Source organism: Pseudophryne corroboree, chromosome 10 (genome assembly GCF_028390025.1).
Source record: "Pseudophryne corroboree isolate aPseCor3 chromosome 10, aPseCor3.hap2, whole genome shotgun sequence".
Classification (NCBI taxonomy): domain Eukaryota; kingdom Metazoa; phylum Chordata; class Amphibia; order Anura; family Myobatrachidae; genus Pseudophryne; species Pseudophryne corroboree.
This window is the reverse complement of record NC_086453.1, coordinates 127895979-127921910: the sequence shown is the minus strand read 5'-3', so window position 1 is coordinate 127921910 and position 25932 is coordinate 127895979. Positions and strand designations below refer to the sequence as shown.

The 25932-nt window shown below is 47.3% G+C and overlaps 1 protein-coding gene across 1 annotated transcript in view; it reads right to left on the bottom strand.

Moving 5' to 3' along the window:
• Nucleotides 1-3824: 3824 nt before the first annotated feature.
• GRWD1 (glutamate rich WD repeat containing 1) overlaps nt 3825-25932 on the bottom strand; it is a 125856-nt gene continuing 103748 nt past the window's right edge. The window contains exons 6-8 of the mRNA XM_063942783.1: nt 24249-24391; nt 6228-6425; nt 3825-5389 (exon numbers count right to left, since the gene is read on the bottom strand). Of these exons, the coding sequence (XP_063798853.1) occupies nt 5072-5389; nt 6228-6425; nt 24249-24391 (659 nt within the window). The 3' untranslated portion in view covers nt 3825-5071. The remainder of the gene's footprint in view (nt 5390-6227; nt 6426-24248; nt 24392-25932) is intronic.

The following is a 25932-nucleotide window of genomic DNA, read 5'->3' as shown; positions in this document are numbered from 1 at the left end:
CATACACCGACTGGTACACCCACGGTGTTACCAGAACGTCCACAGCTATTGCCTGAGGGTCTCTTAACCTGGCGCAATACCTGTCCCGTTTTTTGTTCAGACGGGACGCCATCATGTCCACCTTTGGTAATTCCCAACGGTTTACAATCATGTGGAAAACTTCCCCATGAAGTTCCCACTCTGCCGGGCGGAGGTCGTGCCTACTGAGGAAGTCTGCTTCCCAGTTTCCATTCCCGGAATGAAACACTGCTGACAGTGCTATCACATGATTTTCCGCCCAGCGAAAAGTCCTTGCAGTTTTTGCCACTGCCCTCCTGCTTCTTGTGCCGCCCTGTCTATTTACGTGGGCGACTGCCGTGATGTTTTATCCCACTGGATCAATACCGGCTGACCTTGAAGCAGAGGTCTTGCTAAGCTTAGAGCATTATAAATTTACCCTTAGCTATATTTATGTGGAGAAAAGTCTCCAGACTTGATCACACTCCCTGGAAATTTTTTCCTTGTGTGACTGCTCCCCAGCCTCTCGGGCTGGCCTCCGTGGTCACCAACATCCAAAACTGAATGCCGAATCTGCGGCCCTCTAGAAGATGAGCACTCTGTAACCACCACAGGAGAGACACCCTTGTCATTGGATATAGGGTTATCCGCTGATGCATCTGAAGATGCGATCCGGACCATTTGTCCAGCAGATCCCACTGAAAAGTTCTTGCATGAAATCTGCCGACTGGAATTGCTTCGAAGGAAGTCACCATTTTTTTACCATGGCCCTTGTGCAATGATGCACTGATTTTAGGAGGTTCCTGACTAGCTCGGATAACTCCCTGGCTTTCTCTTCCGGGAGAAACACCTTTTTCTGGACTGTGTCCAGAATCATCCCTAAGCACAGGAGACTTGTTGTCGGGATCAGCTGCGATTTTGGAATATTTAGAATCCACCCCTGCTGTTGTAACAGTATCCGAGATAGTGCTACTCCGACCTCCAACTGTTCCCTGGACTTTGCCCTTATCAGGAGATCGTCCAAGTAAGGGATAATTAAGACGCCTTTTCTTCGAAGAAGAACCATCATTTCGGCCATTACCTTGGTAAAGACCCGGGGTGCCGTGGACAATCCAAACGGCAGCGTCTGAAACTGATAGTGACAGTTCTGTACCACGAACCTGAGGTACCCTTAGTGATAAGGGCAAATTTGGGACATGGAGGTAAGCATCCCTGATGTCTCGGGACACCATATAGTCCCCTTCTTCCCGGTTCGTTATCACTGCTCTGAGTGACTCCATCTTGATTTGAACCTTTGTAAGTGTTCAAATTTTTTTAGATTTAGAATAGGTCTCACCTAGCCTTCTGGCTTCAGTACCACAATATAGTGTGGAATAATACCCCTTTTCTTGTTGTAGGAGGGGTAATTTAATTATCACCTGCTGGGAATACAGCTCGTGAATTGTTTCCCATACTGCCTCCTTGTCGGAGGGAGACCTTGGTAAAGCAGACTTCAGGAGCCTGCGCAGGGGAAACGTCTCGACATTCCAATCTGTACCCCTGGGATACTACTTGTAGGATCCAGGGGTCCTGTACGGTCTCAGCGTCATGCTGAGAGCTTGTCAGAAGCGGTGGAACGCTTCTGTTCCTGGGAATGGGCTGCCTGCTGCAGTCTTCTTCCCTTTCCTCTATCCCTGGGCAGATATGACTCTTATAGGGACGAAAGGACTGAAGCTGAAAAGACGGTGTCTTTTTCTGCAGAGATGTGACTTAGGGTAAAAACGGTGGATTTTCCAGCAGTTGCCGTGGCCACCAGGTCCGATGGACCGACCCCAAATAACTCCTCTTCCTTTATACGGCAATACACCTTTGTGCCGTTTGGAATCTGCATCACCTGACCACTGTCGTGTCCATAAACATCTTCTGGCAGATATGGACATCGCACTTACTCTTGATGCCAGAGTGCAAATATCCCTCTGTGCATCTCGCATATATAGAAATGCATCCTTTAAATGCTCTATAGTCAATAAAATACTGTCCCTGTCAAGGGTATCAATATTTTTAGTCAGGGAATCCGACCAAGCCACCCCAGCTCTGCACATCCAGGCTGAGGCGATCGCTGGTCGCAGTATAACACCAGTATGTGTGTATATACTTTTTATGATATTTTCCAGCCTCCCGTCAGCTGGCTCCTTGAGGACGGCCCTATCTATAGACGGTACCGCCACTTGTTCTGATAAGCGTGTGAGCGCCTTATCCACCCTAAGGGGTGTTTCCCAACGCGCCCTAACTTCTGGCGGGAAAGGGTATACCGCCCATATTTTCTATCGGGGGGAACCCACGCATCATCACACACTTCATTTAATTTATCTGATTCAGGAAAAACTACGGTAGTTTTTTCACATCCCACATAATACCCTCTTTTGTGGTACTTGTAGTATCAGAAATATGTAACACCTCCTTCATTGCCCTTAACGTGTGGCCCTAATAAGGAATACGTTTGTTTATTCACCGTCGACACTGGATTCAGTGTCCCTGTCTGTGTCGACCGACTAAAGTAAACAGGCGTTTTAAAACCCCTGACGGTGTTTTTGAGACGTCTGGACCGGTACTAATTGTTTGTCGGCCGTCTCATGTCGTCAACCGACCTTGGCGCGTGTTGACATTATCACGTAATTCCCTAAATAAGCCATCCATTCCGGTGTCGACTCCCTAGAGAGTGACATCACCATTACAGGCAATTGCTCCGCCTCCTCACCAACATCGTCCTCATACATGTCGACACACACGTACCGACACACAGCACACACACAGGGAATGCTCTGATAGAGGACAGGACCTACTAGCCCTTTGGAGAGACAGAGGGAGAGTTTGCCAGCACACACCAAAAACGCTATAATTATATAGGGACAACCTTATATAAGTGTTTTCTTTTTATATATTTCTAACGCCAAATTAGTGCCCCCCATCTCTGTTTTAACCCTGTTTCTGTAGTGCAGTGCAGGGGAGAGCCTGGGAGCCTTCCCTCCAGCCTTTCTGTGAGGGAAAATGGCACTGTGTGCTGAGGAGATAGGCCCCGCCCCTTTTTCGGCGGCCTCGTCTCCCGCTCTTAACGGATTCTGGCAGGGGTTAAATATCTCCATATAGCCCCCGGAGGCTATATGTGAGGTATTTTTAGCCAAAAATAGGTTTTCATTGCCTCCCAGGGCGCCCCCCTCCCAGCGCCCTGCACCCTCAGGGACTGCCGTGTGAAGTGTGCTGAGAGGAAATGGCGCACAGCTGCAGTGCTGTGCGCTACCTTAAGACTGAGGAGTCTTCATGCCGCCGATTCTGGACCTTCTTCTTGTTTCAGCATCTGCAAGGGGGCCGGCGGTGAGGCTCCGGTGACCATCCAGGCTGTACCTGTGATCGTCCCTCTGGAGCTAATGTCCAGTAGCCAAAGAAGCCAATCCATCCTGCACGCAGGTGAGTTCACTTCTTCTCCCCTAAGTCCCTCGTTGCAGTGATCCTGTTGCCAGCAGGACTCACTGTAAAATAAAAAACCTAAGCTAAACTTTTCTAAGCAGCTCTTTAGGAGAGCCACCTAGATTGCACCCTTCTCGGCCGGGCACAAAAATCTAACTGAGGCTTGGAGGAGGGTCATAGGGGGAGGAGCCAGTGCACACCACCTGATCCTAAAGCTTTACTTTTTGTGCCCTGTCTCCTGCGGAGCCGCTATCCCCCCATGGTCCTTTCAGGAACCCCAGCATCCACTAGGACGATAGAGAAATATATATATATATATATATATATATATATATATATATATATATATACACATACATATACACACATACATACACATTATATATATATATATATATATATATATATATACACACATATATACACACACACACACACACACATATACTATATATGTAACTATATATGTATATATATATATATATATACACACACACACACACACACACACACACACACACATACATGCGCAACGAGGATATAAAATATACTTGCTAAAACTTGTAGTATCACTAATCAGACAAATCACTCCTTGCCTATTATAATACACACAGATAACCTTTCAGGCACACCCCACCCCAAATATATATATATATATATATATATATCCATATATATATCTATATATCCTAATTCAGAGTTGCACACATTGTGGACACTTTGTTTTTGGAGACATATGGGAATATCATCCTGCAGTCAGTATGCCACGTCCATGAGACTGCACTGCTCCTATCCATAGGATTGATAGTAACAATCTTCACTATCAGCGCACCTTTGCATCTGCCCTATACCAGACATCCCTATAGCTGGGTACAAACTTGCACTATATTGTGTCGATTTCTCAGATCCGTGCAAATCGGGAACGACAGATCACCCATATTGTGCGGTGTGTAGGTCGACTGCGAGCTGCTGTGGGTCGCATGTGAGGTCATGTGATTATCCATACTGTGCGATGCAGTGAATATTAATGAGAAACAGAACAGTGATCATTCTGTCGCTCATTAATATCTGCCTAGTGTTTACCGGTAATCTCTCGATGCGCAGGGCAAAGGGTAATCGCCCCGACCATTGGCACAATTGCTGGTTGCACCGTGTACCCAGCTTATAAAATCAGAGAGATCTTTACATACACATAACTGTGCATTGCCCACAAGTGTACCTACATGCCCAAGATGCGTACAATTGAATTACCTGTACAGTATTTGTTCAAACTTGCATATGAACTTGTGTGCAACTTGGAATCTGACCCATAATCTAAGTGACCTTCACTTCTTTTACAGCCAGACCTGGCAAATATAAGGCTAAAGCATGTATGGAAGGTCACAAATGCTTCATCTTACATAAACATTGCTCTCTAGCCAGAATTAAGTCAATCCATAAATATGAAGACTGTGACCTCTGAAAAGGACATATAAAAATGCTAATTTGTAGCTTTCAATAAAACATCCCTCAAAACACAAGAACAGTCCTGTACTGTACTATAGCATATTATACCATTAAAATGCAGCATCAAACATTAAAAGGAGGACTGCAACACTGGCATGTTCATAGATGCAGATGAGGAATGACCTCACACACTGATTGTTCGGAACACATTGAAACCAGATAGTGCTGTGCTAATGACGACCCCAGGACACTGCTGGTGCCAGTGTAACTCCTTAATGTCTTTTTCGCCTTGATGAACAAACAGCAGTTGTGGTGGAATCGTTGCCAATGTTGGGTCTTCGGTTTCACCTTCCTGATCTTGATCCCTTTCTACCGCAAGATCCCACTGAGTTATCTGGTCGTCGGCACCAGAAGCAGCAAATACCCCACTGTCTGTAGGATGCCACTCAACGGATGTGATTGGGGCTGTGTGCTGCTTAAACTTTGCCACACTTACCCCTTTCTGTGGAGAAAAGAATGAGCACCACTTAATAAACCAATTACAAAAGGATACATGCAAATCAAATAGAAAAATACATTTCATAACAGAGAAAAGATAAAATGTAAAAAAGTTGATCCTACAGTACACAATTTAAAAGACAACCAGTTAAATACTTTAATTTTCAAAGTTGCCCTAGAAATTTTAAATTTTCTTGTTGCCATAGACATCTCCTTATTTTTCTATTGCACCAATTTTAATAGTGTCTCCTTCAGCCACGCAAAAGACATATTGGGAGGAAAGCACAAAGGGACAAGTTTGTAAAAGTTCAGATTTTGCCTTGAAAAGAAAAAACAAAACAAAAATATAAAAAATATATGAACAATTTAACTCTCATGGCAAATTGGTACATTTACAAACTTGTCCCCCAAAACTCCCCCCAATTTGGTAATCCTTTAATTAGACATACAAGAGAAACAAGGACATCTTCAAATATTTTGAAAGAGTAGGGATGTCAAGCATTGGTCACATTGCACCTGTGCTACGCTTGGGTGACATTGAGGGGGGGGGGGGGGACCTCCTGGGATACACTCACTGGTAACTTCATTTAGATATATGTATTTATACTGTATATGTATTTAAGAAGTGCTATTCAAAGTGTCTAATGACTTAGTTGTCAGGCACAGAGATAAATGACTAAAAATAAAGGGATTTTATATGCAAATCTGTCCTTGTCTGCAATAACAAAACATCTGCCCTGTTGTCCATGGGGAAGACCAATATTGTGGGAAAATGTGTTATTCTTGAAAGACCCTTTGTAACAAGGAGCTACTAAGATAAAGGTCAAGCATCTTACACGCACCTGGAACTGACGCAGGTCCCATATCTTGAGTACACCATCATCACCTCCACTGACAATAAATGGCTCATAGCGGTTCCAACTAATCACGTTGACATCACTTTCATGAGCCTGGTTGGCTGTCAGCATACATGCCTTGTTAGGAGCTGCCCGGGTGTCCCAAATGCGAACGGAGGCATCAGCTGAGCAGGAAGCGAAAACCTGTGTATATTAAAAAAAAAAAAAAAAAAAAAAAGATAAATCAGCTTGATGTAGCACAATGTTGTAATTTTCATAGGATTCCGAACTGCTTTATGTAGCACACGGTATTGGACCAATACCCAAAAAAGCCCAAACTCTATAGATTAGCTATGGTTCTCATCATCCCCAAGAACGGTCATAGATTTTAGTGGTTTATTATAATCAACAAAACAAACATAAGCTGTTCCTGTCATTGAAGACCGTTTTAAAAGAGTCTCATACTGTGAGTAATATACAATAAGCAAAAATGCGCGATAACGCAGAGAGAGAATCAAGCAGATGTCATTTTTCTAGCACAATCCAGAAAATAGGATTTTAATACCTACCGGTAAATCCTTTTCTTTTAGTCCGTAGAGGATGCTGGGGATGCTTCAAGAACCATGGGGTATAGACAGGATCCGCAGGAGACATGGGCACACTTTAAGACTTTGAATGGGTGTGAACTGGCTCCTCCCTCTATGCCCCTCCTCCAGACTCCAGTTATAGGAACTGTGCCCAGGGAGACAGACATTTCGAGGAAAAGGATTTATTTAATAAATTTAAACTAAGGTGAGATACATACCAGCTCACACCACCAACACGCCGTACAACATGGCATTCAACAACAACGCATGCAACGGCATGACCAACAGCAGTCACAGAGTTGACTGAACTCAACGCAACATGAGCGTAACAATAACCAAACTGCAGATACAGCTCACACTGGGACGAGCGCCCAGCATCCTCTACGGACTAAGAGTAAAGGATTTACCGGTAGGTATTAAAATCCTATTTTCTCATACGTCCTAGAGGATGCTGGGGATGCTTCAAGAACCATGGGGCTTATACCAAAGCTCTAGAACGGGCGGGAGAGTGCGGATGACTCTGCAGCACCGATTGACCAAACAAGAGGTCCTCCTCAGCCAGGGTATCAAACTTGTAAAATTTCGCAAAGGTGTTTGATCCCGACCAAGTAGCAGCTCGGCAAAGCTGTAATGCCGAGACCCCTCGGCAGCTACCAAAGGATGAGCCCACCTTTCTGGTAGAATGGGCCTTCACCGATTTCGGTAACGGCAATCCTGCCGTAGAATGAGCCTACTGAATCTTATTACAGATCCAGCGCGCAATAGTCTGCTTAGAAGCAGGAGCCCCAATATTGTTGGGAGCCCACAGGACAAACAGAGCCTCTGTTTTCCTAAGCTGCGCCGTCCTGGCGACACAGATCCTCAAAGCTCTGACCACATCGAGAGACTGACTCCACCAAGGCGTCAGTAGCCACTGGCACCACAATTGGCTGGTTTACATGAAATGATGAAACCACTTTTGGCAGAAATTGTTGACGAGTTCTCAACTCTGCTCTATCAGCATGGAAAATCAAATAGGAGCTCTTGTGAGACAAAGTCGCCAACTCAGACACTCGCCTTGCAGACGCCAAGGCCAACAACATGACCACTTTCCAAGTAAGGAATTTTAACTCAACCTTGCGCAAAGGTCCAAACCAATGTGATTGCAAGAATTGCAACACCACATTAAGATCCCATGGTGCCACAAAGGGAGGTTGGATGTGCAGCACGTCTTTTACGAAGGTCTGAACTTCTGGAAGGGAGGCCAATTCTTTCTGAAAAAAGATCGACAAGGCCGAAATCTGGACTTTAATAGAGCCTAACTTTAGGCCCGCATCCACACCTGCTTGTAGAAATGGACCAAACGCCCCAGGTGAAAATCTTCCGTAGGAGCCTTCTTGGATTCACACCAAGACACATATTTTCTCCAAATACGGTGGTAATGCTGTGCCGTTACTTCTTTTCTAGCCTGAAGTAGTGTGGGAATGACTTCACTGGGAATACCCTTTCGGGCTAGGATTTGGTGCTCAACCACCACGCCGTCAAACGCAGCCGCGGTAAGTCCGGATACACGCACGGTCCCTGTTGTAACAGGTCCTCCCGAAGTGGAAGAGGCCAGAGATCTTCTATGAGCAACTCCTGAAGATCTGGATACCAGGCCGTTTTTGGCCAATCCGGAACAATGAGCATCGCCTGAATCCTTGTTCTTCTTATAATTTTTATCACCTTTGGAATGAGTGGAAGTGGAGGGAACACATAGACCGACTGAAACACCCACGGTGTCACTAGGGCATCCACCGCTATCGCTTGAGGGTCCCTTGACCTGGAACAATATATCTCTGAAGTTTCTTGTTGAGGCGGGACGCCATCATGTCTACTTGAGGAACTCCCCAACGACTTGTCACTTCTGCAAAGACCTCTTGATGAAGACCCCACTCTCCTGGATGGAGATCGTGTCTGCCGAGGAAGTCAGTTGTCCACTCCTGGAATGAAGACTGCCGACAGAGCGCTGGCATGTCTTTCCGCCCAGCGAAGAATCTTCGTGGCCTCGGCGATCGCCGCTCTGCTTTGTTCCGCCTTGGCGGTTTTTGTATGCCACTGCTGTCACGCTGTCTGACTGAATCAAGACCGGCAGACCTCAAAGATGATGTTCTGCTTGCAGTATGCCATTGTAGATGGCTCTTAATTCCAGAACGTTTATGTGTAGACAAGTTTCCTGGCTCGACCACTTTCCCTGAAAGTTTCTTCCCTGTGTGACTGTTCCCCAGCCTCGGAGGCTTGCATCTGTGGTCACCAGGATTCAATCCTGAATCCCGAACCTGCGTCCCTCCAGAAGATGAGAACTGTGCAGCCACCACAGAAGGGAAATTCTGGTCCTGGGAGATAGAATTATTTTCCGGTTCATGTCCCGGTGAGACCCGGACCACTGGTCCAACAGGTTCCACTGAAACACCCTGGCATGGAACCTGCCATACGGAATGGCCTCGTAGGCCGCCACCACCATCTTCCCCAGCAACCTAGTGCAGTGAAGAACGGACACCTTTGCTGGTTTCAGAATCTGTTTTAGCATGTTCTGTATTTCCAGAGCTTTTTCCACTGGAAGAAAAACTCTGCAATTCTGTATCCAGAATCATACCCACGAACGACAGCCTTGTCGTTGGATCCAACTGTGATTTTGGCAAATTTAGGAGCCAACTGTGTTGTTGCAGAATAGTCAGTGAAAGGGCAACATTCTTCAACAATTCCTCCTTGGACCTCGCCTTTAATGAGGAAATCGTCCAAGTACGGGATAATTGTGATTCCCTGCTTGCGCAGGAGAACCATCATTTCCGCCATTACTTTGGTGAAAATCCTCAGAGCCGTGGACAGACCAACCGGCAACGTCTGAAATTGGTAATGACAATCCTGCACAGCAAATCTCAGGTAAGCCTGATGTGGAGGATATATGGGGACATGTAAGTAGGCATCTTTTATGTTGACCCACACCATAAAATCCCCCTCCAGACTGGAGACCACTGCTCGTAGAGATTCAATCTTGAACTTGAATTTTTTCAGAAAGAAATTGAGGGATTTTAGGTTTAGAATCGGCCTGACTGAGCCATCCGGCTTCGGGACCACGAACAGGCTCGAATAAAAACCTTCCCCCTGTTGAGACGGGGGTACCGTGACAATCACTTGATTTTGACACAACTTTAGTATCGCAGCACTTACTATCGCCCTTTCTGGAAGAGAAGCTGGCAAGGCTGATTTGAAAAATCGGTGAGGGGGCACGTCTTGAAACTCTAACTTGTACCCTTGGGTTACTATGTCTACTATCCAAGGATCCAGGTCCGAGTGCACCCAGACCTGACTGAAGAGTTGGAGACGTGCCCCCACTGGTGCGGACTCCCGCAGAGGAGCCCCAGCATCAAGCGGTGGATTTGGTAGAAGCCGGAGAGGACTTCTGCTCCTGGGAACTTGACACAGCCTGTGACCTTTTTCCCCGTCCTCTCCACCTCGCAGCAAGGAAGGAGGAACCACGTCCTTTTTTGAATTTATTGGGCCGAAAGGACTGCATCTGATAGTGAGGCGATTTCTTCTGCTGTGCAGGAACATAAGGTAAAAATGAAGACTTACCCGCGGTAGCCGTAGACACCAGGTCAGTGAGGCAGTCGTCAAACAAAACCCTACCGTTAAACGGTAGAGACTCCATCGCCTTCTTAGAGTCAGCATTTCATTGATGAATCCACAACGCTCTCCCTGCTGAGACTGCCATGGCATTGGCCCTTGACCCCAAAAGGGCCAATATCCCTTACAGCTTCTTTTAAATATGCTGCAGCGTCCCTGATGTGACCCAGAGTCAAAAGCACACTATCCCTGTCTATGGTATCTACCTCCAATGACAAGTTATCTGCCCACCTTTCAATAGCGCTACTCACCCATGCCGCAGCAACGGCAGGCCTGAGTAGCGACCCTGTAGTGACATAAATGGATTTTAGTGTATTTTCCTGCTTACGATCCACAGGATCCTTTAGGGCTGCCGTGTCAGGGGACGGAAGTGCCACCTTTTTGGATAGACGCGATAAAGCTTTGTCTACCGTGGGGATTGACTCCCACATTTCCCTGTCCCCAGAGGAGAACGGATGTGCCACTGGAATTCTTTTGGGAACATGTGTCTTTTTGGCAGGATTTTCCCAAGCTTTTTCAAAAAGTGCGTTCAGTTCATGAGAGGGAGGAAACGTTACCTCAGGTTTCTTTCCTTTAAACATACAGACCCTAGTATCAAGAACCGCAGGGTCCTCAGTGATATGTAATACTTCTTTTATCGCCACAATCATGTACTGAATACTCTTAGCCAGTTTTGGATGTAATCAGGCATCACTATAGTCGACACTGGAATCAGAGTCCGTGTTGGTATCTGTAATCTGGGTAAATGCAAATTTCTGTGACTCCGAAGGGGTCTGGGCCTGTGACAAAGCATCTTCCATAGATTTCCTCAGATTAGACTCAGATTTATCAAATCTCTTAGTCACATTTGCGTTTAAAACACTCATATTCACCCAATCATCCGTTGGCGGTGCCGACACGGCCACTCACAGAATTTTCTTTCCCCACTCCAGCCTTCTCCTGGGAAGAGCATTCAGCCTCAGACATGTCGACACACACAACCACACTGGGGCTATAGGAGACAGACCCACAATAAAGCCTGCCAGAGAGACACAGAGTTCAGCCAGCTCACACCCAGCGCCTATCCCGGTACTGAAGCAAGTAACAAGACTGCCCAGACCTGTTAGCACCCTGCAGTGCCGTGTTATGTGTGGGAGCATGGCACGCTGTGCGGTACCTCAAATGCGTCTTCTGCCATCACTGAAGTCTTCTGATCTTCTCATACTCACCCGGCTTCTGTCTTCTGGCTCTGTGAGGGGGGTGACTGCGCAGCTCCGGGAACAAGCATCTAGGCGTACCAAGTGATCGAACCCTCTGGAGCTAATGGTGTCCAGTAGCCCAAGAAGCAGAGCCCTTGAACTCAGAAGAAGTAGGTCTGCTTCTCTCCCCTCAGTCCCACGATGCAGGGAGCCCATTGCCACCAGGTCTCCCTGAAAATAACAAACCTAATAAAAGTCTTTTTCTGAGAAACTCTGGAGAGCTCCTCAGTGTGCATCCAGTCTCACTGGGCACATAATCTAACTGGGGTCTGGAGGAAAGGCATAGAGGGAGGAGCCAGTTCACACCCCTTTCGAAGTCTTATAGTGTGTCCATGTCTACTGCGGATCCCGTCTATACCCCATGGTTCTTGAAGCATCCCCAGCATCCTCTAGGACGTATGGGAAAATGGAAAAAAGTAGAAAATGGAAACAGTAGAAGATGAAAGCAAACTTCTAATTGGCTGTTATGATCTACAGCACTTGTGTATTGAAAAAAATAAGATTTTACTTACCGATAAATCTATTTCTCGTAGTCCGTAGTGGATGCTGGGGACTCAGTCAGGACCATGGGGATTAGCGGCTCCGCAGGAGACAGGGCACAAAAATAAAGCTTTAGGATCAGGTGGTGTGCACTGGCTCCTCCCCCTATGACCCTCCTCCAAGCCTCAGTTAGGATACTGTGCCCGGACAAGCGTACACAATAAGGAAGGATTTTGAATCCCGGGTAAGACTCATACCAGCCACACCAATCACACCGTACAACTTGTGATCTGAACCCAGTTAACAGTATGACAACGTAGGAGCCTCTGAACAGACGGCTCACAACAATAACAACCCGATTTTTTTGTAACAATAACTATGTACAAGTATTGCAGACAATCCGCACTTGGGATGGGCGCCCAGCATCCACTACGGACTACGAGAAATAGATTTATCGGTAAGTAAAATCTTATTTTCTCTAACGTCCTAGTGGATGCTGGGGACTCCGTCAGGACCATGGGGATTATACCAAAGCTCCCAAACGGGCGGGAGAGTGCGGATGACTCTGCAGCACCGAATGAGAGAACTCTAGGTCCTCTTTAGCCAGGGTATCAAATTTGTAGAATTTTACAAACGTGTTCTCCCCCGACCACGTAGCTGCTCGGCAGAGTTGTAATGCCGAGACCCCTCGGGCAGCCGCCCAGGATGAGCCCACCTTCCTTGTGGAATGGGCCTTGACAGATTTAGGCTGTGGCAGGCCTGCCACAGAATGTGCAAGTTGAATTGTGCTACAGATCCAACGAGCAATCGTCTGCTTAGAAGCAGGAGCACCCAGCTTGTTGGGTGCATACAGTATAAACAGCGAGTCAGATTTTCTGACTCCAGCCGTCCTTGAAATATATATTTTCAATGCCCTGACAACGTCCAGCAACTTGGAATCCTCCAAATCGCTAGTAGCCGCAGGCACCACAATAGGCTGGTTCAGGTGAAACGCTGACACCACCTTAGGCAGAAAATGAGGACGCGTCCGCAGTTCTGCCCTGTCCGAATGGAAAATCAGATATGGGCTTTTATACGATAAAGCCGCCAATTCTGACACTCTCCTGGCTGAAGCCAGGGCTAGTAGCATGGTTACTTTCCATGTAAGATATTTCAAATCCGCCGATTTGAGTGGCTCAAACCAATGGGATTTGAGAAAATCCAAAACTACATTAAGGTCCCACGGAGCCACTGGGGGCACAACCGGGGGCTGTATATGTAGTACTCCTTTTACAAAAGTCTGGACTTCAGGAACTGAAGCCAATTCTTTCTGGAAGAAAATAGACAGGGCCGAAATTTGAACCTTAATGGACCCCAACTTGAGGCCCATAGACAATCCTGTTTGCAGGAAATGTAGGAATCGACCCAATTGAAATTCCTCCGTGGGGGCCTTCCTGGCCTCACACCACGCAACATATTTTCTCCAAATGCGGTGATAATGTTGTGCAGTCACCTCCTTCCTGGCTTTTACCAGTGTAGGAATGACCTCTTCCGGAATGCCTTTTTCCCTTAGAATTCGGCGTTCAACCGCCATGCCGTCAAACGCAGCCGCGGTAAGTCTTGGAATAGACACGGTCCCTGCTGAAGCAGGTCCCGTCTTAGAGGTAGAGGCCACGGATCTTCCGTGAGCATCTCCTGAAGTTCCGGGTACCAAGTTCTTCTTGGCCAATCCGGAGCCACGAGTATCGTTCTTACTCCCCTTTGCCGTATAATTCTCAGTACTTTTGGTATGAGAGGCAGAGGAGGAAACACATACACTGACTGGAACACCCACGGCGTTACCAGAGCGTCCACAGCTATTGCCTGAGGGTCTCTTGACCTGGCGCAATACCTGTCCAGTTTTTTGTTGAGGCGAGACGCCATCATGTCCACCTTTGGTTTTTCCCAACGGTTCACAATCATGTGGAAGACTTCTGGATGAAGTCCCCACTCTCCCGGGTGTAGATCGTGTCTGCTGAGGAAGTCTGCTTCCCAGTTGTCCACTCCCGGAATGAACACTGCTGACAGTGCTATCACATGATCTTCCGCCCAGCGAAGAATCCTTGCAGCTTCTGCCATTGCTCTCCTGCTTCTTGTGCCGCCCTGTCTGTTTACGTGGGCGACTGCCGTGATGTTGTCCGACTGGATCAACACCGGCTGACCCTGAAGCAGGGGTTTTGCCAGGCTTAGAGCATTGTAAATCGCTCTTAGCTCCAGTATATTTATGTGAAGAGACATCTCCAGGTTTGACCATACTCCCTGGTAGTTTCTTCCCTGTGTGACCGCTCCCCAGCCTCTCAGACTGGCATCCGTGGTCACCAGGACCCAGTCCTGTATGCCGAATCTGCGGCCCTCTAACAGATGAGCACTCTGCAACCACCACAGAAGAGACACCCTTGTCCGTGCCGACAAGGTTATCCGCTGATGCATCTGCAGATGCGATCCGGACCATTTGTCCAGCAGATCCCACTGAAAAGTTCGTGCGTGGAATCTGCCGAATGGAATCGCTTCGTAAGAAGCCACCATCTTTCCCAGGACTCTTGTGCATTGATGCACAGACACTTTCCCTGGTTTTAGGAGGTTCCTGACAAGTTCGGTTAACTCCTTGGCTTTCTCCTCCGGAAGAAACACCTTTTTCTGAACCGTGTCCAGAATCATTCCCAGGAACAGCAGACGTGTCGTCGGGGTCAATTGAGATTTTGGAAAATTCAGAATCCACCCGTGCTGTTGCAGCACTATTTGGGTTAGTGCTACTACGTCCCCCAGCTGTTCCCTGGACCTTGCCCTTATCAGGAGATCGTCCAAGTAAGGGATAATTAATACGCCTTTTCTTCGTAGAAGAAACATCATTTCGGCCATTACCTTGGTAAAGACCCGAGGTGCCGTGGACAATCCAAACGGCAGCGTCTGAAACTGATAATGACAGTTTTGCACCACGAATCTGAGGTACCCTTGATGTGAAGGGCAAATTGGGACATGCAGGTAAGCATCCTTGATGTCCAGGGACACCATAAAGTCCCCTTCTTCCAGATTCGCTATCACTGCTCTGAGTGACTCCATCTTGAACTTGAATTTTTGTATGTACAGGTTCAAAGATTTCAGATTTAGAATAGGTCTTACCGAGCCATCCGGCTTCGGTACCACAAATAGTGTGGAATAATACCCCTTTCCCTGTTGTAGGAGGGGTACCTTGACTATCACCTGCTGAGAATACAGCTTGTGAATGGCTTCCAATACCGTCGCCCTGTCTGAGGGAGACGTTGGCAGAGCAGACTTTAGGAACCGGCGAGGGGGAGACTTCTCGAATTCCAACCTGTAACCCTGAGATATTATCTGCAGGATCCAGGGGTCCACCTGTGAGCAAGCCCACTGCGCGCTGAAATTCTTGAGTCGACCACCCACCGTTTCTGAGTCCGCTTGTAAAGCCCCAGCGTCATGCTGAGGGCTTTGCAGAAACCGCGGAGGGCTTTTGTTCCTGGGAAGGAGCTGCTTGCTGCCCTCTCTTACCCTTTCCTCTGCCTCGGGGCAGATATGACTGTCCTTTTGCCCGCTTGTTCTTATAGGACCGAAAGGACTGCGGCTGAAAAGACGGTGTCTTTTTCTGTTGGGAGGGGGTCTGAGGTAAAAAGGTGGATTTCCCGGCCGTTGCCGTGGCCACCAGATCCGATAGACCGACGCCAAATAATTCCTCCCCTTTATACGGCAATACTTCCATATGCCGTTTGGAATCCGCATCACCTGACCACTGTCGTGTCCATAAACTTCTTCTGGCAGATATGGACATCGCACTTACTCTCGATGCCAGAGTGCAAATATCCCTCTGAGCATCTCGCATATAAAGAAAAGCATCCTTTAATTGCTCTAAAGTCTGTAAAATACTGTCCCTATCCAGGGTATCAATATTTTCAGTCAGGGAATCCGACCAGACCACCCCAGCACTGCACATCCAGGCTGAGGCGATGGCCGGTCGCAGTATAACACCAGTATGTGTGTATATACTTTTTAGGGTAGTTTCCAGCCTCCTATCAGCTGGATCCTTGAGGGCGGCCGTATCAGGAGACGGTAACGCCACTTGTTTTGATAAGCGTGTGAGCGCCTTATCCACCTTAGGGGGTGTTTCCCAGCGCGCCCTAACCTCTGGCGGGAAAGGGTATAATGCCAATAACTTTTTTGAAATTAGCCCTTTTCTATCTGGGTTAACCCACGCTTCATCACATACATCATTCAATTCCTCTGATTCAGGAAAAACTACAGGTAGTTTTTTCACCCCCCACATAATACCCCTTTTTGTGGTACTTGTAGTATCAGAGATATGCAAAGCCTCCTTCATTGCCGTGATCATATAACGTGTGTCCCTACTGGAAAATACGTTTGTTTCTTCACCGTCGACACTAGATTCAGTGTCCGTGTCTGGGTCTGTATCGACCGACTGAGGTAAAGGGCGTTTTACAGCCCCTGACGGTGTCTGAGACGCCTGGGCAGGTACTAACTGGTTTGACGGCCGTCTCATGTCGTCAACTGATTTTTGTAATGTGCTGACATTATCACGTAATTCCATAAACAAAGCCATCCATTCCGGTGTCGACTCCCTAGGGGGTGACATCACCATTATCGGCAATTGCTCTGCCTCCACACCAACATCGTCCTCATACATGTCGACACACACGTACCGACACACAGCAGACACACAGGGAATGCTCTATTGAAGACAGGACCCCACTAGCCCTTTGGGGAGACAGAGGGAGAGTTTGCCAGCACACACCCAAGCGCTATAATATATATGGGAACAACCCTATATAAGTGTTGTATCCTTATAGCAGCTTAAATATAGTAATATCGCCAAAAAAAGTGCCCCCCCTCTCTGTTTTACCCTGTTTCTGTAGTGCAGTGCAGGGGAAGAGTCCTGGGAGCCTTCCTCACAGCGGAGCTGAGCAGGAAAATGGCGCTGTGTGCTGAGGAGAATAAGCCCCGCCCCCTATTTCGGCGGGCTCTTCTCCGGAGATTGTGAGATCTGGCAGGGGTTAAATACATCCATATAGCCTCAAGGGCTATATGTGATGTATTTTTAGCCATAAACAAGGTATTATACATTGCTGCCCAGGGCGCCCCCCCCGCGCCCTGCACCCTCCGTGACCGCTGTGTGAAGTGTGCTGACAACAATGGCGCACAGCTGCAGTGCTGTGCGCTACCTCAGGAAGACTGAAAAGTCTTCTGCCGCCTGCTTCTGGACCTCTTCCATCTTCGGCATCTGCAAGGGCGGTCGGCGGCGCGGCTCCGGGACGAACCCCAGGGTGAGACCTGTGTTCCGACTCCCTCTGGAGCTAATGGTGTCCAGTAGCCTAAGAAGCCAATCCATCCTGCACGCAGGTGAGTTCACTTCTCTCCCCTAAGTCCCTCGATGCAGTGAGCCTGTTGCCAGCAGGACTCACTGAAAATAAAAAACCTAAAAACTTTTTCTAAGCAGCTCTTTAGGAGAGCCACCTAGATTGCACCCTGCTCGGACGGGCACAAAAACCTAACTGAGGCTTGGAGGAGGGTCATAGGGGGAGGAGCCAGTGCACACCACCTGATCCTAAAGCTTTATTTTTGTGCCCTGTCTCCTGCGGAGCCGCTAATCCCCATGGTCCTGACGGAGTCCCCAGCATCCACTAGGACGTTAGAGAAACAAATGCAATGAAGAAAACCGTTTTACATGAATTGGTCTTCTGATCACTTTTTTGTATAGTGCTCCATTAACTCAGTGAGAGATCTACAAATTCAAGTCTCTAGGGCAGCGGTGGCAAACCTGTGGCTCTTTCTTTATTCAAATGTGGCTCCCAACACTCTAAATCATGTGACCACAACAGATACAGAAACTGCTGCACTCCAGCCAGACACGCAGCAGCACTACAGGGACTGAAAACTGAAGGAGCCAGATACTAGAGGTGAGACATCCACAAGCAAACAGAGGACACATTAGGGACTGCTGCAATGGCATGAGTCGATGGGGGGGGGGGGGGGGGGGGCTGTAGTGATACACGAGGGTGGGCTAGAGTGACACATGGCAGAGCTGGCTGGAGAGACACGGAAGGGTCCTGGCAGAAGTGACGTGGGAGGGTGCTGGAAGTAGTGACACATGGAAGAGCTGGCTGGAGTGAAAGGAGGATGTTGGCTGGAGTGCCACATGGGGGAGCTGGCTGGAGTGACACAGCAGGGTCTTGGCAGTAGTGACACATGGGAGAGCTGGCTGGAGTGACACGGGGGCGCTGGCTGGAGTGACATAGGAGGGTGCTAGCAGGAGTGACACATGGAAGAGCTGGCTGGAGTGACAGGAGGGTGTTGGCTGGAATGACATGAGGGAGCTGCCTGGAGTGACACAGCAGGGTCTTGGCAGTAGTGACACATGGGAGACCTGGCTGGAGTGACACGAGGGAGCTGGCTGGAGTGACATAGGACGGTGCTAGCAGGAGTGACACACGGCAGAGCTGGATGGAGTGATATAGGAGAGGGTCCTGGCAGGAGTGACGTGGGACGGTGCTGGAAGTAGTGACACATGGCAGAGCTGGCTAGAGTGACATAGGAGGGTGCTAGCAAGAGTGACACATGGGGGAGCTGGCTGGAGTGACACAGCAGGGTCTTGGCAGTAGTGACACATGGGAGAGCTGGCTGGAGTGACACGGGGGCGCTGGCTGGAGTGACATAGGAGGGTGCTAGCAGGAGTGACACATGGAAGAGCTGGCTGGAGTGACAGGAGGGTGTTGGCTGGAATGACATGAGGGAGCTGCCTGGAGTGACACAGCAGGGTCTTGGCAGTAGTGACACATGGGAGACCTGGCTGGAGTGACACGAGGGAGCTGGCTGGAGTGACATAGGACGGTGCTAGCAGGAGTGACACACGGCAGAGCAGGATGGAGTGATATAGGAGAGGGTCCTGGCAGGAGTGACGTGGGACGGTGCTGGAAGTAGTGACACATGGAAGAGCTGGCTAGAGTGACATAGGAGGGTGCTAGCAAGAGTGACACATGGGGGAGCTGAAGTTTATTATGTGAAAGTGGCTTTTTCAATGGATTTGGCTTTAAAAAATGTATTTTATGTCGTTCTGGCTTTTTCAATGTATTTTATACCAGGAGTGTGGTCTAGCATGCACAAGGCCACATTCCATTTTTGCATGTGCGCCATCAGCTCGATGTCGGCTCTTTAACGTACCTAACAAGGTTTTTTGGCTCTTTGTCACTGACTGGTTGGCCACCCCTGCTCTAGGGGGTAAATTTACTGAGGTGGGTGTTTTTTTTGTTGTTTTTTTTAGAACTGGTGATTTTGCCCATAGCAACCATTCAGATTCTATATTATCCTCTAGAAGCAGCTAGATAAATGTTAAATAGAATCTGATTGGTTGCTATGAGCATCACCAGTTCTAAAAACTCTCACCATAGTAAATGTACCCCTAACAGTTTAAAAGATAGTTGGCAATCTTAGGGGTCTATTCAATGCATGTCGGTTCCTCTCCGACAGAGAGCATCCGACAATGCAGTATTCAATTTGCGGGCAAATCAGACTGTTTTCAACAATGCCAATCCGACTTTTTTTTTTAAAAGTTGGTTTGACATGGTCAAAAACGGGACTAAAACCTGTCAGATTTGGCCGCAAATCCGACAAAACACGTGGAGCCACGGCTAATCTGCCGATCCATGTGTTTTCCGACAAGTCAGAAAAACTGCAGCCCCATTGAATAGGTTGAATCATTATTCGAACGAAAAAAGTCGGAAACTGCAGTCTTTCTGACTCCAATTGAATAGACCCCTTAGTATACTATTTGCATCTAGAAAAGAAGTGGGTAATATGTGGACATACACCTTTATTATTGTATTCAATCACAAACTGACTGAGTAAACTGGGGATTACAGGGGTCAATTGATAGCAAGTAGCAATTTACTTGCATATATCTTAAAAATACACATACTGTGTATACTTTCAAATCCATGATGTATTTAATGGGCAAATCAATTTGGTATAATCTAGTTAATTAGCAAAATTATGCATATACCACCACGTTTGTATGATTTAATGCAGTGTCTTTCAGGATTTTGCTTAGCTTACTCCTTATTATCACTTATTTCAGCCGACCAATCAGACAGTGAAAATTGATAATAGTAAGCATTTGGCCATAAATGCCTTTTAACAAACCTTTTAGCAGACAAAGCCATTATAAAACAATATCCTTGAATATTCTTGAACAAATACAAAACAATCCCACACCAGTATTTAACCTTTAGTTCAATCCAAAGGGTTATGCTTTTACTTCAAATGATATATTTACCATCAATGTATAAAGGAGCTCAGTTGAGGTTCTACCCACTACTTTGTAAGGAACATTAGAACCAACACAAGAAATAAGTAATGTTGTCTGAGACCAATAGAAATTATAGCTTTACCAGCATACATTAAAGATATCATAATAATCAGTACAAAAATTGTGAAATATCTAAAATTAAAATAATGAATGTGCAAAAAGTTTAGAAAAAGTCTATGAAAATAGCTTTCAAAAACCTTTAGCGGCTGTCTTTTTCCTTTGCCAGATCACCATATAAGAATGGCTAAATTGCCATATCTTGAAAAGTTAATTTCTTTAATGTCACACCTGGCTATTTATTCATCTGTATTCCTAGTCGAATTGCTTTCACACTGTAAATTTTCAGGGCTAATAGGATGCTGCCCTTAATGTGATACATTTCCTCTGCTACCGGTTTCATCAAGTGTGGATCATTGGGTCAACCCTAAAAAGGTCGACCGTGTCTAGGATGACCCCAAAAAGGCAGACATGCACTAAGTCGACATAGGAAAAAGGACATCATGGAAAAGTTCGACACAGAAAACGTTCATCATGGGATTCTTAAACTTTTATTGGTGTTTACAGATGACTGGGAACCCCAATTAGTGCACCGCTTCGCTCACCATGCTTCGGGCATGGTTACTATTCCCAATCGTAGTCCACGTGGATAGTAAAGTATGAATGAGAAAATAAAAAAAAACTCATGTCGACCCTTTTACTGTGTCGACCAATGCCATGTCAACCTCATGCACGTCCACCAATAGTGGTCGACCTATTGACTGTCGACCTTCTTGTGGGCTGTGCCATTGGCAGATTCAGGGAAGAAGCAAGGCACCGAGGCCTGTGCCCCCGTTAGGGATTTTTTTTTCGTTATCCGGACCCAGGCTTGTTTGAAGGGCCTGGGTCAGCAACCCCCCTTCCCAACTGGCTGTGAGCAGTCAGTCCTCCTTTCCCTGCACCCCGGACTCCCAGTGATTTCACCAACCTGCTCAGCTACGCTCAATGCACAGAAAGGGGACAGGGACATTGGGACGCAGGCCGGAGGAGACTCGAGTGCAGGGAAGAAAGCGGAGGGGGCCCAAAGGACAGAGAGAGGGGGTGCACAGAGCAACGGGCAGAAAGGGTGAATACTCACCAAGGATTGGGGGGGGGAACAGGTACTAATCCCCCCCCCTCCTTCCGCCTTGTCAGCAGCACAGCAGCCTGTGTTTCTATCCAAGCACGTTGTTTTATGCTGGGTGGCAGTGGATATAGGGAGATTTCTGCCGCACTGATTACCCCTGCTCCCAAACTGTCTATAACTGAAGGGCACACAGTTGTCACATACTGCCTTCCCCAGTTACCCACTATCCCCCCCCCCCCCCCCCCGTCACACCTACCTATTCCCATCACCCTCTGCCTCTAAGCATCTCTACCTGTCACCCACTGCCTCACCCTCTACTTCTCCCCTGCATTACTATCTACCATTCACCCATTGGCTCTCATTCTTTACATCACCCACTTCCTCCCAGTCACCCATTCCCTGACGTCAACCACTGCCTTTCCCCATCACCCATTCCCTCCCACGATCTCTCCCTGTCACCCTCTGCCTCTCTATCTGCCCATTACCCCCACTCCTGTAGTGTTCCTTCTAGGATTAATATAGGGCAGGGCGCCGGACTCTGGGGGCAAAGCTGCGCGCCCGAAATGGTGGTGCGGCCATGTAAATTAGGAGGCGTGGCCATGCTAACGTCATTTTAGTGGCCGGTGCGGCCCACAGACGTTGCTATGGGGGAGTCTATGGCCGGCGACGTCACTGTTGGGGGGGGGGGGGGGGGGGGGGCGCGTGCCCAGCACTGACAGAGGTGCTGGGCTTCCCCCAGCTCTCTCCCATAGCGTGAATGGATGCCGTGCGCATGGCCTCTTTACACGCTGGGAGGGCAGGAAGCGGGCGGCTGTTCTAGCAGGGCACCGCAGAAGGGGCAGGGCGCGGCGCCCTGCTAAAACAGCCTAGCGTGAACACTACTCCCGTCACCCTCTGCCTCTCCAAGGCATCACCATCTCCCCGCAATAAGGACACGGCCTTCTCTTTGAAGCATGCCCCTTGTTGCGAGACCATGTCCAACTTTCCAGGGGCACGTGCAAAATGAACACCCCCACTTACCCTACCATCATTTTGTTCTAGAGCCACACCTTGGCTGTGCTACAGACATTAACATTTCCCAGCGGCAAGTGGTTTATAAACGGTTGGGCACCAGTGTGTAATCAAGCACACATTCCTCGCAATCACACACCCGCAACTGTACAGAGTACAGGCTGTGCTACAGGCATTAGCATTTCCCTGCAGTGTGCGGTTTGTTGTCTAGGAGCTCACAGATCATTACAGTCCGTGACACTAAATTATCTTGATTATTTTAAAGACAGCAGCCATAGAAACACAGACGTACGTTTCACCTACAGCTTTTTCAAGGCATACAGATGCGTTACTTTCACTTGTGAAAGCAATATACATGTTATTTTACTCCTACTTACTATATTCATCTAAAACAGTACCCCAAAATCGGTCCTCAGGAACCCGTAACAGTTTATGTTTTCCAGGTCACCTGTGATTTTTAAAAAGTGACACAAGTGACACAACTGCTGAGTGACCTGGAAAACGTGTTAAGGGTTCTTGAGGTCTGAGTTTGGGAACCACTGACCTAAAGGCTACATCTCCCAGCAGACCCCTCCCCAGTGGCAAGATGGAGGGGAAACCACCAGGCAGGTATTTTTTTTTTGTTTTATTCGCGTCACACGGTTTCTAGCACTGTAAACCCCGATTTCCCCCCCCCCCCCACTTGGATACCACGGTAATCCAAAACTGCGAGAGAGGTACGCAAGGTTTTTTACCACACAGTGTCTTCTAACATGGAATTATAAACACAAGTCTCTCACTGCCATGATATTATGGAGAGATCACAACCACATTTTCTGATATATTTACATAGAAAGCAGATAAGAATCACTTGACTCCTCTAGCCTGCCCCCCCCTTTTTTTTTACCTTTAAGCAACCTCCACCCTATTTGTTCCTTAGAATATAAGGATATTCTTATGTCCATCACAAACATGCTTGTATTTCTCTTCTTAGCCTCTACCACCTCTAATGGGAGGTAATTCCACCTATTCACTAACCTTTCTGTAAAGGAATTTGGTTTAAGTTGCCTTTGAACATACCACCTTCCAGTTTCAGCATGTGTCCTCATGTTCTAATACTTTTCCTTCAAAGAATGTTTCCCTCCTGTACATGATTAAAATCCTTGACATATTTTAAAGTTTCTATCATGTCCCCCCCACTTTCTCTTCTCCAAACTATACATATTAAGATCTTTTAGTCTATCCTGGTAAGGTTGTCGTACATTTACAGCGTGAAAGCAATTGGACTAGGAATACAGATGAATAACTACCAAGTTATGACTTTAAAGAAATACACGTTTGAAGATATGGCACTTCAGCCTCTATTATATGATGAACTGGGAAAGGAATAAGACAGCAGCCAGAGGTTTTCAAAGATATTTTGACTAAAACTTTCTGCACACTCGTTATTTTAGATAGTTCAGTTTTTGTACGGATAGCAATTTAATATCTTAATATATACCAATAAAACTATAACTTTTAATTTATATTATTTTTCTCAAGTGCACCTGCAACATTACATTACTTTCTTATGTTGGTTCTAATGTCCTACTGGGCAGTGTCATTCACTATATATACATACACAATTCCTCTACTTACCGTGGCTTCAGTAGGAGACCACTGTAGATCCTCCACAGATGCAGTGTGACCTGTGAAAGGCCTCTGGTCAATATGCCATGTGCCGCCTTCTTTAGGATTCCACAAATGAATGTTCTTCGTACAGTCTCCTGTGATTAATTGCCCTGTACAGAGAGAAAATAGGATTTTAAATACCTACCGGTAAATCCTTTTCTCGTAAGGCATATTGTAGGCAGATTAGTACGATGGTGGTATAGACAGGTCCAAAGGAGCCAGTGCACTTAAAATTTGTTCAACTGGGTGTGCTGGATCCTCCCCTCTATGACACCTCCTGCAGGTCAGTTATAGGTAAAACAGTGCCCGAAGGAGAATGACATACTTGAGAGAGGGAACATAACAAATGGTGTGGTGAGATTTACACACCAGCACATAAAACATAGCCAGCAACGCCTGGCAACATTAACAGCTGAACAGGAAACACAGAACAGAGAACCTGCAAAAAGTCACCGCACAGAGGTGGGCACCCAATATCCCTTATGGACTACGAGAAAAGGATTTACCGGTAGGTATTTAAAATCCTATTTTCTCTAGCATCCATAAGGGATATTGGGGACAAATTAGTACGATGTGGATGTCCCAAAACTTTCGGAACGTGCAGAGACATCTGCAGCACCACCTGCCCAAACCGGGTATCCTCTTCGGGCATGGTATCAAACTTGTAGAACTACACAAAAGTGTTCTTCCCCAACCAGGTAGCAGCACGGCATAGTTGTAGGGCCGAGACTCCACGGGCAGCCGCCCATGAAGAGCCCACCGACCTGGTAGAGTGGGCCTTCAGAGACTGTGGAACAGGTAAGGCTGCCGACGCATTGGCTTGTCGGACAGTAAGTCTAATCCAACGAGCAATGGACCGCTTTGAAGTAGGGCAACCCTTTTTCCGCGCATCATATAGCACGAACAAGGAATCAGTCTTTCTGATCCGAGCCGTCCTCTTGACATAGACTTTCAAGGCTCGCACTGCATCCAATGCCTCCGGAGAAATAGGTTGATTCAAGTGAAACGCGGAGACTACCTTCGTCAGAAACTGCTGCCTAGTCCCGAGCTCCGCTCTGTTCTCATAAAAGACCACGTACGGACTTTTGCACGTCAAGGCCCCCCAATTCTGATACACGCCTAGCAGAAGCCAGGGCCAGTAACATCACAGTTTTCCACGTGAGGTACTTATCTTCTACCATCGTCAGAGGTTCAAATCAGGAGGACTGTAGAAAGCGTAACACTATATCCAGATCCCAAGGTGCCATAGGCGGCACCAATGGAGGTTGTATGTGAAGCACCCCTTGCAAGAAGGTCTGAACTTCCGGCAAGAGAGACAACTTCTTCTGGAAGAAGATGGAAAGAGCTGAAATCTGGACCTTAAGGGATCCCAGACATAAGCCTTTATCCACTCCAGCCTGCAGGAAACGTAGGAACCTGCCCAAGTGGAATTCCGCAGAGAGATATGTGCGTTCCTCGCACCAGGAGACATATCGCCACCAGATATGATAGTGTTTTGGACGTCACAGGTTTTCTGGCTTGCACCATAGTGGCAATGACCTTCTTGGAAAGCCCTTTGTGAGCTAGGATGTTCCGCTCAACTTCCATGCCACCAAATGAAGACGCCGTAAGTCCGGGTAGATGAACGATCCTTGTTGAAGAAGACCCCTTC